The 14,863-nt window shown below is 42.3% G+C and overlaps 1 protein-coding gene across 5 annotated transcripts in view; it reads left to right on the top strand.

Moving 5' to 3' along the window:
* Positions 1 to 14,863, top strand: part of STAT6 (signal transducer and activator of transcription 6) — a 604,937-nt gene that overhangs the window by 213,029 nt on the left and 377,045 nt on the right. For all 5 annotated transcript variants that reach the window (XM_069230781.1, XM_069230777.1, XM_069230780.1 and 2 more), the window contains exon 2: positions 14,229 to 14,373. In XM_069230781.1, coding sequence (XP_069086882.1) covers positions 14,249 to 14,373 — 125 coding nt within the window. In that variant the 5' untranslated portion in view covers positions 14,229 to 14,248. The remainder of the gene's footprint in view (positions 1 to 14,228; positions 14,374 to 14,863) is intronic.

The raw sequence follows: 14,863 nt of genomic DNA, 5'->3' as shown, positions 1-14,863 counted from the left end.
GCCTTTTTTCTCTGTCACCACCAGTCAATTATTGCCATTGAGAGTCGGCAAACAATTAATAATGACCTCCACACTCTAGGAGAAAACTCTCCCTGTGTCTGAGTCATTTTTTTGTCCCACTTTGGGAACTTGTTTCTAAAAAAAACAAAAATGGTAAAACTTTGGTGAACGGGCATCAAAACCAATAGTGACCATGGACCAAACTTTTTGTATATTGACAGGTACCAATGAGTCCATGAGGATGGAGGAAGTAAAGTTCTCTGCCACCTGGATGGACGGAATGCCTTCTTTCTGTCAAACTCTCTATTAGGCCCTAAATCCAAGAACCAGTAATAAAGGGGGATCCTTTTCAATTGAAGTTTTTTAATGACTGTGAATGGTTAGTAACAGATCATGCATTACATTTTCATTCAGGGTCAGGCATTCGTCCTTCTTTAGTTAAATAAGGTCCAGTGACAAATGGAGCCCCCTTTTAATGTATTTCTTTGATAATTATGGATGATCGTGAAAATGATGTGCATTGCATTCCCCTAAATTACTGAAAACAATGAAGTCGGTGAGACAGTAAAACTGATGACAGTGAACTTAGGTGCAGTTGTCATTAAGGCTACCCTTAGATAATTGTGAATTACTTTTGATTATAAAATGGTAAGTGCAGAATAGAGGACTGTGCTATCCTCACATTTTCTTTCTTGCCCAGCTTTTTTGTCTCTGAAATAGGAGGAATTCACAAGTTTTTCTACAGGAATGGGCCACTGAAGACCAAAAGTGAATGGTGTCACATAGACACAAGCACTAACGGTGCATTCTGTGAGTAGAGCAAGGCCATCCATTCCCAGAAACCCTTCTGATAAGGGAAATTTTGCATCAGTGTGGCTGATTGCATTGTATTAATATATTTGTATATTGCTTTCTTCCCATATGTTGGGTGCTGAAGCGATTATTCACGCGGGTATCATGCTACACCATGTGGGTGTGAGGTAGGAAGAGTGTGGACTTTGCTTTGAGCTTATTTGGGAAGAGTTAACATGTTGTTTGCAATGAACACAGAGATATGTTTAATCTGTTATAATATGCAACGTTTGGCAGGCTGATGGATGAGGAAGTGTAAAAGGTATATGCACACTTTTAGGCATTGCCTGCTCGACCTGTGCTATTGTATGCATTTATGACTAGCTTACAATGGAATTAGAGCCCACAAATTGCCTACTATCAGTTGGCATTATAGTCATTCTTTTTTGCTTGCTTCTGATTCATCAGCTTCTGTGGTTTTTCCTTTCTCTTCTTCTGTTTGGCCGTCCCCTGGAGCATAGATGCGTTACTTTTGTATTTCCACTGCTTGCATTTCAGGCACTACATTATTTCTTTTTGTTTAAGCACTCAGAAGAGTGCATGTGTTTTTCAGCTTTTTCCCTTTGTATTTCCCATTCATTGTTTTTTGTTCTTCTTGCATGTGCCCCCGGTGTGTGCTCCCCACCTGGTGCCTCCTGCGTCGTGGACTTTTCTTTTTTTTTTACTCCATAGCCATATAGCTTTTTTATTTTGTATTCTTTAGCCATACTGCATAGCATCAGGGATTCTGTGCAGTTTGGCTAAAAACCACTGAGGAAACCAATAGACCTAAAAGGCAAGATGTGTTGACTTTGCCAATGCTTGCTATAATATTTGTTATGTTGGTAGCTCTGATTAGTAATGCAGGCCACTTTTATTGTGCTGGTTGTTTTTCTTTTATATTCTATTTGATTTCCTGTGTTGGTTGTGGCAAGAGATCATATACTCTGGGATTTTTAAATCCTCAGGAGGTAACAGGTGTTCATCAAATGTAATGGGGTATAAGAGATCTGCCAGGATAGTACTCTGAGTGATGTGACTAGTTGGGAATTGCAGGCTATGTTAGAGTCCTCTTGTGACCAGAACTTTGTAGCAGATCTGTTTGCTGTAGGCCGGTCTGTCTGGTTAGTATTGAGTGACTATTTAAGCAGCCTGTATTTAAACCATACAATTGCCATCTAGGTTCCAATGTTTCTTTCATACATTAAAACCTGTCCAGTTGATCATGAGGAAACAGGGGTTGAAATGGTATGTGATTTCACATAATGACATGGATTCTATGAATGTGATTCTTGTATGATTGTCATACAGACTAGAATAGCTGTCCACCAGCTTATGATTTAAGGTAGAAGGTAGTGTAGACATAGTGTACTTTCTCTATTAAATGTGGAGTGCCATATGTAATTAGGCTTATTGTGGATTTTCTGGTACAGAGTATCAGTGGATAATTCTACTATTGATTAGAGAAGTGTAGACATTATCTTCTATCCATATGATGAGATCATTGCAAAGTTATGTTGGGTGGAGCTCCTTAATTTCCTTCTGTCTGTCTTTTTGTCATGATGTGGTGGTTGAGGCTTTCCATCTCGACTGTCCTTGTACAGGTACAATGATTATCACCCAAGGTCAGTGGTCTGTGTAATTACTTTGGAAACAACCATATTTTCACCTCTCTTCTGAACTTTAAATGGTCCTGGATGCTTCGAATCTTGATGGGCAGTGAGTCCCAGGGCTTGGTGGCTTGTACTGAGAAAGCACAGCATAATCTGGATTTTCTATTTTAAGGTGGTATGGCATTCTGTGTGATAAGCCTGTACTGCGTTGTCCTATTTAGTTTGTTTATTTAATTTTGACATGTTGGTATAGTGTTCATTTACTTTAGAGGCTCTATGGATGATGTAAAGTGAGAATAACTTGAGTTTCTGTTGGTATCTAGGGCCCAGGACGATTTGTCACAGTGTTCTCACTGGATAGAAGGTGCTCCTTATGATCTCATTGGCATGTGATTTCAAGGACAGAGTCCGTGTTTAATTTTTAGTTTCTCACTTCTCCTAACATAGTGGGGGCATAAAGGTCCTTATGCCATATATCTGTAGGCTGATGTTAGTACCATTGTCCACATGTCATACTATCTGTATTTGCAGTGATGGGCTTTAGGTGGTTAATCATCGTCCAAACTTCTAAGGTATGAAGGCAATCACCAAATCTTGGCTTGTAGAGGTCTTCTGGGCCATCCATTTTTAGAATGATTTGCGTGTCATTCACATAGTTGTAACATGTAAGGTTGAATGATCTGATTGGGCCTAGGAAGAGGGTTAGAGAGATATTAAATAGAAGAGGAGATTAGATTGGTTGAGAGACGCTGCAATGTTGAGTGTGAGGGGTAGCTATAAAACCTGGCCTGGAAACCATGTCTGCCTGTTCTTAAGGGTATGAGGCAATACATTTTAAAGCATTTTCAGGTATTTCAAGATGCTAGAGCCTGTGCAGTAGCATCTGGTGGTGACTGTGCCAAATGCCGCTGCTAAATCCAGAAGCAGTAAGGCAACCACTTTGTTTTTGTCCAATGGGACTCATCCCTTAAGGATATGAGGGCTGACTCTGTACTTCACCCAGTTTGCATCCTGATTTTCACCTCACATCAAGCTATGTTTCTCAGTAAAGTTGGGAAGCTGAGTAAAACATGCTTTTTCAAATAGTTTATCTAGAGAGGGAAGAGATTGGCTTAAAGTTTGTTGTACTGAATGGCTTGAGGTTCTTGTTCTTGAGCAGTGGTCTAATGTAATCCATTTTTAGCTCAGTTGGGAAGGAGCCTAGGGCCAAAGACATGTTTTGTATGCTTCTGGCTACTTTACCTACACAGGTTGTTCAGAAGGCATCTTTGAAGAGTTCTATTGGGGGGCGGGATATCGAATGGCGATCCTGATGGCCTGCTTGTGTTGAAATATCATAGAATTACTTTTCAAAGAGGGCGTTGAAAGTGGTGAGATGTTAGTGTTGTCCATCATTGCAGTGGTATGGTCTAGTGTAGAATAGTTAGCTGTTTTGTCCTGCAGGTAGTTTTTTATCTTTTCAATTTTGAGTTGTGTTCCATGGAGACTTTGTCACAGAAGGCTTTTGAATGTGAGTTATCTAAATTTTGGCACTTTGTATTGCAGAATTCTGCTATAACCATTTGGAATTCTTTTAAGGGACAGTCAGCTTCAATTATACATATGGGGCAATGCTTTTTGTGGCTATGGCATTTTTATCCCTTGTTTTCCTCCACTTATGTTATGGAATGCTTAGTTTTTTTTTTTAATCTGTCACTAAGCCAAGTAGTATTCTTCTTGGGGTTAGTACTGTTAGTGGTCTTTAGCAGTAAAAGCTTGTCCAGTGAAATGGAAATCCAGTTGTAGAATACTGGTCGCATATTCAGTGGTTTTCTTTCGAGGTGAGAGTGTTGAGATTTCCAATGTTTTTCCATTGTCTGTATGTTGATTTGTTGTTTTTGGTATTTGCTGACTTGGAGTGTTGTTCTAGATTGATATGCTGATCCTGAAAATAACGACGCAGTGGTGGCTTTAGATAACTGTGGAGTTGTCAATCATAGACATGTCCTGCGGGGGAGAATATGATGTCCACCGTATGACTGGAGGAGTGAGTTGCTCTCGATATTAGTTGTTGGAGGTTTCAAGATTGGATATGACGGCAGCTGTTGTTGCAAAACCAAGTGTGTTCAAAATACTCACTATTTTTCTGTGATGAAAGTGATAGCTGGTGCAGATTCTGATAGGTCAAATATTTTGTGGCGGTTCATGGATCTCACATTTTAAGAGTGAAATATACTACAGTGACCTCGTTTACTTTCCACCAAGCCTGTTTGTTTATGGAAGCAGAACTAATTCTAGCAAGCCAAAACAAATTGGGCTAAAGCTCCTCAATTATGCCCACATTATTGCCTCCCTAATTTGCTTTGTCTTAATAAAAGTTAACATATGCAATTCAGACATTCTTCTTGATGAAACCTTTTTAAAGAAAAAGTCGATAGATTAGGTAAAAAATGTTTACAATGTTACTGTATGTTTCCCTAAATGTAGTTGAAATATTATCTATGGTATTTCCAGTAAAACTGATTCCAAGCCAGTAACTATTCAGGAAGGCAATGCCAGTTACTAGGAAGAAGAACCATGACTATCAGCTCTTCTTTTTGTTTTAGGAGTATACTGACCAGTTTTCAAAATACATACAGCATCAAATGCATTCTTACTGCCCAAAATGTACTTGATGAACTCCCAACATTTCATTAGCTGTAATGCTCTGTTTTCTCTAGGACTGGGAGGAACTTGCGGAGTTTAACTCTGCGGAATTCTGCAGAGTTGCAAAGAAACTCTGCGAGATTCCGCAAGCAGATGGAATCGGGCACGTTGCGTTCCTGGTGCTGATTTTTAGCACCTGAATTTTCTTATTTGCTGTAAAATCAATCCGAATGGCACCATGTGGTAGGGCAGAGGGCGCTGTTTCTTTCTACAGCTCACGTAGATTTTCTACTTGAGAGGCAGCTTTTGCGGTGCAAACGGTTGCGACCTGCTGGGACTGCCCACATTGAGAAATCTCACTGGGAACTGTTTGAACGTATGAAAATTGCGCTAGGGGATGCAAATTCTCACTTGCTGTCTGGACAGTGGTGGGCTGCACATGAGAAGAAATTCTGCCAAGTGGCGGTTGGTGGAGTTTTGCCAGAACTCTGCGCTCCTAACGGAGCTCGAAGTGGTGCAAAACTCTGCAAACTCTGCCAGTGGAGCGGAATATTTTGCACACCCTTAGTTTTCACCTCATAGTTATATGTGGCAGGTTATTTTTTGATGTAACTTTAGAACAACCTCCAATTTGAGGTAAAAGTTGGAGTGAATAATTTAGAACTTACACCCAAATTCTAAATATGCTAATGTTATTCCTATGCAAGTGGAATTGAATTGTGATAGATGAGACATACTGTTGAGAGTTTAGGGCCTAGGACACAATGGAATTTTCAAGGATTAAAAATCAAATAATCACCTGATATGACAGGTTGAAGATGCAGAGGATCACCACTTGCAGATTGAGGGTCTCTTAGTTGATTTTCTTGAACAGTGGGCTACAGAGAGGTACCTTATAACATCAGATGGAAGAAAAGGCTGCAAAGTAGCAACTGAAGAATGCACACGTGACACAAACAATCATACAGTCAGTTATCACCATACAACATGGACAGGTCTTCTGGTCTGGCTCTCAGGCCCAGCTAGACCAGTCGCACAGTCCATCACGCTCATGCCACGTAGACATGGTCATGAACCCAGTGCTACATGGACCGGTGGTATTGTCAGCCTCCCCAATGCCACATGGACAGGACATATAGGCAGCACCCAGTGATACATTGTCTAGTGTGGCACAGACCACCCAATGCCACATTGACAGGACATATGGTCAGCACCCAGTTATACATGGACTAGTGTGGCACAGTCCACTAACCAGCAGTAGGTATATTTATTTATGCAGTTTTATGCTACACAGACATTATTTGTGCAGTTTTATGCTACACAGACATTACCTGAAACCGTTAGAGCACTTAACAAAAGTGATAAGTTGCATAAGAGTAAATGATTGAATGAGAAAAAAATACACGCACTAATAGTAATAAAAACAAAATATCGCATATGAAACAAGCTGACCATTGAGCAGAAAAATGAGGAAATCTTAATGGGAAAAATGGTGCAATGTAAGGGGTGTAGACATTGCATGGTGGACGAAATTGGCCCGAAAGAGTCACCAAGTAATTTCTTGGATAGTTTGGAGGCAATTTTCAGTTCAGTCTTCCATGCAGACAGTACGACAATGGTGCCTGGGGGCAGAGTTTCCCAAAGTCTGGTAGCACCGCCTGAAAAGAATTGTGCAATTGTGCATTTCTGTCTCTTTCTATGTTGGGGGCTCTACCAGCAGTAGATCAGCTTCGAACCTGCGCCTGCCAGATACTTTCATCCTCAGTGGCAGATATCGCAGAGTAGAGTTGTCGGATCTTGTGAGGGATGCACACCCTTTTGTGTGAAGGGTTGGCGTCAGCGAGAAGCCAGTGGAGAGTATCGCTATCCCTGGCCAGCAGCCCTCGGGTCTGCAGCTGCTAGTGGACGAGGGCAAGTCGCGATGGAAAGCTGAGGTGGTGGACAGCATGCTGACCTCCACTACCCTCCCATGAACAGAAGGTTGGCATACTTTAACTACCCTTCAAAGGGCAGGAAGTGTGTGATGCTATTGAATGCCATTTTCTTATTTTAAAACAGTGAAACGGCACATATATCTGTGTGTGATAGAACCTTCAGGGTGACACCCTCTGTCAGAACATTAACTAACAAAATATATCTGCAACAGAACAGTGATAGCGCGTCTCCTGGGTTGGAGAGGGGTGGGGGGGGGGGGGGTATGTGTACATGAAGCAGGCGATGCGCCACTGGCGTTTTGGTCAAAAAAACAAAAAAACTCTCTCGATAGGTTCACCATTTACAAACACCAAAACGTACACACGATGCCCTCTGCAAACCACTGTGGGAGGAAAAAAATCATCAGTTGAACATTTCTCACAGTTAAGGTTCAAAATCGTCTTGCACCATTAGAAGAGACCGGCTGGAGTACCCCCGAAGCTACTGCAGTACCTTGAAGTTTCCCTTTTCAGTACCGCCTAACTAAGAAGGGGTCCAGCTCATTGTCTGTACTCTCGGACAGCTTGTGCCACTCTCACTGACAACAACCACTACCCATGTGTTAGTGCAGGGCAGACATCCTTGTCCCTGTGTGACCCCCTCGTGGCCCCCAAAACAACCCTGTGGTGGCATGCCAGGTGTCACCCACACTCCTTGACTGTGAACAGACAACTCAGTGTTGCTGGAACAATTCCAGAGTCGGGGTGCTGCCATCAATGTTACACCACTGAAGTCATGCGGATTGTGAAAAATCCAAGCGTAACACCAAGAACGTGTAGCGAATAAGCCATGCACATTGGAGCTCAATATATTACTAAAGCATGGAGTGTTAGCGCAGTGTCATTACAGAGAGCACATTTTCCGTTAAAATGGCCACTGAAGTTGCATCGACATAAACGTTAACACATTATAGTGCACAAATAATGTGTGGAAATCGGGTTTCTGTGGCTTTTATGATTTGTGCATCACCAAGAAGTGTTTTGATTTGTTTTGATCCTACTCAAACCTTGTTTCAATAACACTTCAGAATTACAGATAGTGTGCCCTGTGTGCTTACCTGACTAATGATTTAGTTTGAAGTATTTGTTCAGTTCATTTACAGGCATTGATAATGATATGTTTTTGTTTGCTAGAATACAATTCACATCTTGCAGCCTTTCCTTTATCACTTCCTATACTCAGCAAGGTTGTCACATGGCTCGCTTTACACAATCCTCTCACCTTGCAGTCAGAGGAAGAAAAGAAAACACAAGTCTCCGTGTGAAATGAATAAGCAGCAGTTTGATGGCGACAGTACCTGCCATTTGACCTCTGTCTTCAAACACGACAAATGTGACAAGATAGAAATTAAATCTAAAGAACTCTGTTGCATAGTCACCTTTTGAACACCAGCATGGTTATTTTGGGTTGTTGCAGCGCCCCCTGCGCCCCTACTTTCCGCGTCTGTGTAGTGACTGCACTCGTATAGATTGACATCCGGATTCTGCCCTGCTGTTAAGGACTGTAATTTAAGGCTGAAGCTCCACATGACGTAATAAAGACTTAAGTCTGCAGAGACCTGTTTGAACCATCCCCTGGTCCTTTCCGAATGGGAGCTGTGTTGTTTATTTCTCCAAGACCATTCCTAAGCTTGATGTCTTGCTAATGTTAACTGCCTTACACTGCAGCTGACCTCGTCCGTGTTGATGTGTCCCCCCCCCTCCACTCCCCCCTTAACATCCACCGTGTGACCATCGCCAAGGCGTCCTAGCCTACCACAACACTTCAAATGAGGGCCGTCCAGGAAACATCTCTGTGCAAATGCAGGCGAGTTGAGGTGAAAGCCTTTCCTGTTCGTGTGACCCTCTTAAATGCCACTTCCTGGTACCGGCAAGCCTCCCTCCTCCTGCTGGGGTTTGAGGCCAGTTATAGACTTCGCCTATGGTTTGTCCGGGCCACACTTGTGGCTCCCCTGACCCAGCAGTGCAGACGTCTGGACCCAGGTGACCTACAAAATAGAAAATCGCTGGATCGGATATCTCAGATAGCTCAGAGGGCCAAAGCGGTGACAGTTTGTGCCCTTGTGCCTGCGGGCTCAGACACCTATTGCCCTTGTAAACCAGGCTCGAGATCTGTCCCCCGCATGTGTAGCTTTTGACCCGGCATAGCTTGGACCTCCAGACTTTTAATTTTCAAATGTTGCCAGTCTCTTTGTTTTCATAATATTTGTGGTGTTCGTAGTTTGTTAACAATGGGAAAACTCTCACTGTGTTACAGAAAGGTCACCAGTGAAGCCAGTAGCTTTGTATTTTTTAATTTCCGTTGGTAACGCTAGTTCCCGACTGTTCACTGAAGGATTTTTTGTGGCTAGGCAATTTGAAATCCTTGTCCAACGGATTCACAAAGCTCTACCTGTCTTTTCTACTGTTTCTGCAGTCTTGACCAGAGATAATATCTTCAGCATTTTGAAGAGATAACCTGTTTAGATCTTAGGAATTCAGTATAGAAATGAGGCATTTCTTTTTCACTAATAAATGGTAAGAGTACCAAGTAGCATCCTTTTAAGCGATGAGCACGCTGTTTGTTCTCTACAAAGACCCTCCCCACCTCTTTCAGACATTCCTGAACGCCCACTATGTTAAAGCTGGCGGTAATGCTGGCTGTGGAGCTTGAAGGTATAGCCATTGACGAGAGCCTACACAACGCAGGAGCTTTTGGAAACTAGGTTCACTGATGGTAGAGTATCAAACCATGTGTCCCCTTGAAATGGGAGTGCCTCACAGGTGGACTGCAAGGGCACAGGGAGACCAATTGAAAGTCACAGATTTCTTGGTCCTTGTTGAAGCAGCATAGACTTTACCCTGCAACGTTCCTCTTTGACTGAAGTCAAGGGAGAGTAAGAAAGACATTGCCCTTACTTTACCTGTCTGGGTTGTGGTAATTATTGCTTGTATGGAACTCACTGATTTGGCCATGACTGGGCCAGTTTTGTACTGCTGGACAACGTATTCCTGTCAATCTGAACTTAAATGATCTTGGGTGTCCTGTTTCAAGTCCACTTGCACAGTTCTTGGCGCCTCTCGGAAGGACTGGAGATCATGAAGTCTGCTGCGGCGTCTATGAGACTTCGATACATCAGCAGCTTTTGAACACAAGTTGAGCACAAACTACACACTTCTTGGACTTCAGTTGAAAAAAAGCCTCAGAAGGCGGAGACTAAGATTAACCGAATAAACCGGTTTTCTGGGACTTTTAAAAACAGAGATTACTTTGAATGGAGTGCATATAAAAAAAAGACTGTTCCATGACTTGGGTCAAAAGTACAGAAGAGAACAACCCCTTGTTTGGTAGCCTTTGAAGCAAGGAACATGTAGAAGTACGAGAGAGTTTGACTGAAGAAACCAGGAGGGAAGGTAGATTAAAACACATTCATGTGAGCATGAGAACTCAATGCTGGAAAAAACGCAGCGTATCAGTAAAGGGCTTGAAATGTTGTCCTTTGGTACACATGCAGCCACTGCAGAGATCCAAACGCAGCAGGTACTTGATAAAGTTTATAGAGCGGAACAACTTTAGGAATGACAAGGTTCTGGAGTCTTTGCAACATTTTAAATGCATTGCCCGGCAAGCCAAGGTACAGTTTTTTATGAAGTGGTTCAACCACTATACAACATATGCAGTTATTTCATCTGAGGATGTAGGTCGGATGACGGAAAAGGGAGATATTTGCCTAGCAAGCTGGCTGCAATAAAAACATGGCTGCAGGAGTAAATAGCTTTTTTGTGGTCGCAAATCCTCCAAATCGGACTTTCCGACTGCAAAAATGCTTTTTGAAATGTACTAAACTCGTTTTGTGACACTGTAACAGGTGGCCGGATCGCAAAATGAGTTTAGAAAGGTATAATAATCCACTGTTTTGAAGAGGGTTTTTTGTAGGGCATTATTTCACTCACATTGTGAATGTAAAACAAATGTTGTTGCGGAGTTGGCAGTGCCTACTCTCAAAAAAGTTTTAATACGTTTTTTAAACCTTTTCCTTTAGGGAAATCGGGCTGCATTAAAAAAATATATATATTTAAAAAAATGATCAGGGCTATTTCTGTCTGCTCACCTCATCAGGCCATCCTCGCAATGAGGGCCACGAATCATAGTGAGTTGCAATTTGTGACCTACCTCATGAATATTTATGGATTCACCCATTATGATTCTGAATTTTGTGACCTATTAGTGCACAGATTGGTTTGCAAAATTCCTACACCAGTATTTTGTTATCATTGTTTTGTACATCCAGCCCAAGATGAGGTAACCTCATTGAACTGTGCATTCAAGGAAAAATCTCGGTGTACTCCTCAGGATTTTACCTTATATCCTGCTTGTGGCATGACTCCTAGAGCTGGTGATGAAAGTCAGTTTTGTTGCCTGTGCTTTTGACTGCCACCTGTCAGAAGATCCATCTTGCTGGCATTCTGTTGGAGGAATTTGAAACTCATCCAATTCTAAATTCCCCAAAAGCAGTAATTTCGAGATGAAACAGAGTTCAGGGGTTGATGGTGTAGGTATACAATCAGTTCAATATTGTCTTCAGAAGTTACATCTTTGCAGCCAAATTATCGGAGAAACTGCACCAGAGATCTGATATAAATGTCAAAACATGGAGGGTAGGGAAGATCCTATTGGAAACCCACACTGAAGCCTGAAACTATTGCAACGGAAATTAGGCAAATTGATGTTTGAGAACAATCCTTAAGAGAAGAGGTAAAGCACTCTTCAGCTGACCCAGAGGAAGCAATATCTTTGACTGTATTCAGGAGGATGCTGTGACTGACTGTCTGTCCAGCTGAGGGGAGGACAGTTTATAAATGTGCAGGACCCTCAGGCACCAGTGTGATATCAAGAATCTGGTCCTTTTTGTGAAGGGGCACAGTAACATCGTTTGTGAGGCTGCAGGAAATAAACGTCGAAATGGTTTCGGAAACTGTGGTATCTAAGTGATCCAGGGCATTTGGAATCCAGGGGATTATCTGTCTGGAGATTAAAATGACCAGCAGCTGTTAGGTTTTTGTGACAAAGAACACTGCCCTCAGAGCTCCATAGATTTATTTAATAGTTTGCATCAAGGGCCAAGAGTATGATAAATCACCAGAAATGTAAGCAAAGTCTCTTGAGATGGCAACCATGCACTGTGACAGGCTCTAGGAAAAGGGTGTTGCATGCGGGGTCAGATGAGTAACTAAGGACGCCTTTAACAAGGAGGCCCATATTCCGGCCACTGGGGTGGATTCTGTAGAAGATTTGATAAGCCTGTAAGATTGCCGCTGTTAGATCGGGATTTGAAAACTCATGTAGCTAGACAAATGATAAGAATGATTGATTCCCATCAATGGCAAATGGCAAATAAAGAGTTTAAACACCTTCTAACAATGTACAGTGACAAGTGCACTTCAGTTAGGATGCAGGGTAGCGCACCCCTGCTGTGCTTGTTGCCACACGCTGTGGATTGGCCTAGATGAAGGGGAGAGAAAGTAACATCAAGAAAGAAATCCTCTACGAAGACGTAACTGAGCTTCCATACAAATATTCAGTTTTTCAAATCACTCCACTACAGAGTGCGATCACATAATAGCTACTCAGAGTTGAATAAGTTATAGAAAAGAGTAGCAAAGCAATACCACATTATTACCTTGTGTGCTAGAGGCTTAAGGGTGTGACTTCCTATTGATCCAACTAGCTTGACATAAGGTGCATGAAAGGAAATGTCTCAACTCTGCACAAAATAAAAAGTTTACCACCTTACTTGAGGGGGGAGAAACAAATAAGAGATAATCATAGAAATAAAAGACACTAAAATTCACTTAGGGTGCAGCCTATGTGAGCAATAATGAGAAATAAACTAAACGCAAAAGGAAATTCACATTAATTAGTAAGGTGCAAGAGGCAGTCTTATGTCCAAGATTAGCAGTACAGCGAGCCGAATACACGCAAGAGAACTTAGTGAAGTTGGCATACTTTGTTTGGGTAGCAGTTAGACTTATGCCAAAGGCAGAAACTGTAGCTCGTCTTTATCGCTGTGGTGTTAGCCTGTCCGAGTGAGAGGTTACAAGCAGTTACATGCTGCTTCGAAACCGTTTCTTTCAGTTCGAGCTGAACTTTTCCGAGAGGAACTGGGTCAACACTGATTTCCATGTGGCTGGGTCCAAACTGGGGTACCATGATCTGCAAAGGCGGATGGGTTGGATTGCGACCCTGAGCGATTGCCAGCGGTTAGACTTTTGCAAGCATTTTTCCCATCACCTTTTGTGCGTTTGAGAAACATTTTCCTTCAAGAGCACGCCGTCACCTCTAGAGACTGAGCTCGATAGGTCCCAGAAACAATGGCGGTGTAATTCCTAGGAGCTTTAAACTGATTTTCCAGAGTGGGTTCTCCAAAGCTCCTGTGCCTTCTAGGGAACTCTTACAAAAAGGGTTCAGTGGAGAAGCTAAGGTCTCTAACGGAGCATAAACCCAGCGTTTGGAGCAATTTAGTACTGTACTGGTATTGTCTATGTATATCTTGCTTGCTTGAATTTGCAACGAATGTATTGCTTGGCGCCTTGTACTTAAGGGTTCTTCTTCAGTTAATATCATGAACACTCCTACGTCGCAGCCCTCTCATATGCCTATGGGGTAAGTGAGTCCTATCTGCCCGGATGAGCACAGTAGGCAAAGGTATATATGGCCAGGGTTTCAGTAGCAGGAACATTTCAAAGACTGGGAGTGAATGGAAGTAATACTGAATAACTGCCCTGTGCACGGGACTAAAACTCCAGTGAAGTGGCACATACATTTCAGTGCCACTTTTGCAACTACATCCATTTCATAATAGCTGTTTCACCGGAGTTGGTGCACCTCAGGTAATAGAATCCATTACTGTGCCAGCAAGTTTTGAGGTGAAGAACCTCTGTTTTGGAGGCATTTGTTATTAAAGAGCAATACCAAATCTTTTAGGTGAAAAACCTAGAGGAAAGCCTGTTTTTGAGAGCAGATCAGTTTTGTTGAGTGTCCTGGTTATGCTTAGAAGAAAAAATGTAAATACATAATAATGGCAAGGAATCTCTGCTACACAGGTACAAAATGAACTTTGTAGAGGGATAGTCTATTTTAGTGTGACGAATGCATGTGAAGGGTGAACCAGTAGTTAATTACCTGTTTTCTGCTCCTTTCTTCCAGCTGAGGGTCACGATTCCAAGATGTCCAAATCTTCTCTGTGGAGTTTGGTGTCCAAGATGCCACCTGAACGCTTCAGCAGCCTGTATCTTGGGTTTCCCAGAAATATTCGCCACCTCCTTGCTGACTGGCTGGAGAACCAACCTTGGTAAGTGCTGCTCTGAACATTGGTGTTTGGGGAAGATAGTCCTAGTGACCACCATTTTGCTGGTTTTGTTCAGCTCAAGCATGCTTTTCTTAGCTACCAAAGATGGGCAAAAGGTTGATCCAGTGTGCAGACATAAAACTAATGGAACTTAGATTCCTATAGCGTTTGCTGAGCCAAAGTACTGGCATTAGAGTTTGGGAATAATGATGTGGTGAGAAATTGACACTCAATGTTATCTGGTGAGGCAGTGAGTAAGTTCAAGTGAGGTGCAAGTAAAAGTAAAACACCAGGCTTGATTTGGGTCGACTGAGGTTTTGGAGCGAGCCCCAGACCATTCAGAGAGGTGATGCTGCTGCAGTGAAGAAGTTAGTGGAAGAGAAAGCTAGCAGCCTAAGAGACCACACTTCCTCGATAGGGAGTTTGACAAGTGTGTTTCTTCTCCACAATTCCGTTCCCAAAGCTGAGAAAGTTTTGTGTTTTATACAACTGG

The sequence above is a fragment of the Pleurodeles waltl genome, chromosome 4_2, assembly GCF_031143425.1.
Source record: "Pleurodeles waltl isolate 20211129_DDA chromosome 4_2, aPleWal1.hap1.20221129, whole genome shotgun sequence".
NCBI lineage: Eukaryota > Metazoa > Chordata > Amphibia > Caudata > Salamandridae > Pleurodeles > Pleurodeles waltl.
The sequence above is the reverse complement of the archived record's forward strand: the minus strand, read 5'-3'. Positions and strand labels throughout refer to the sequence as shown.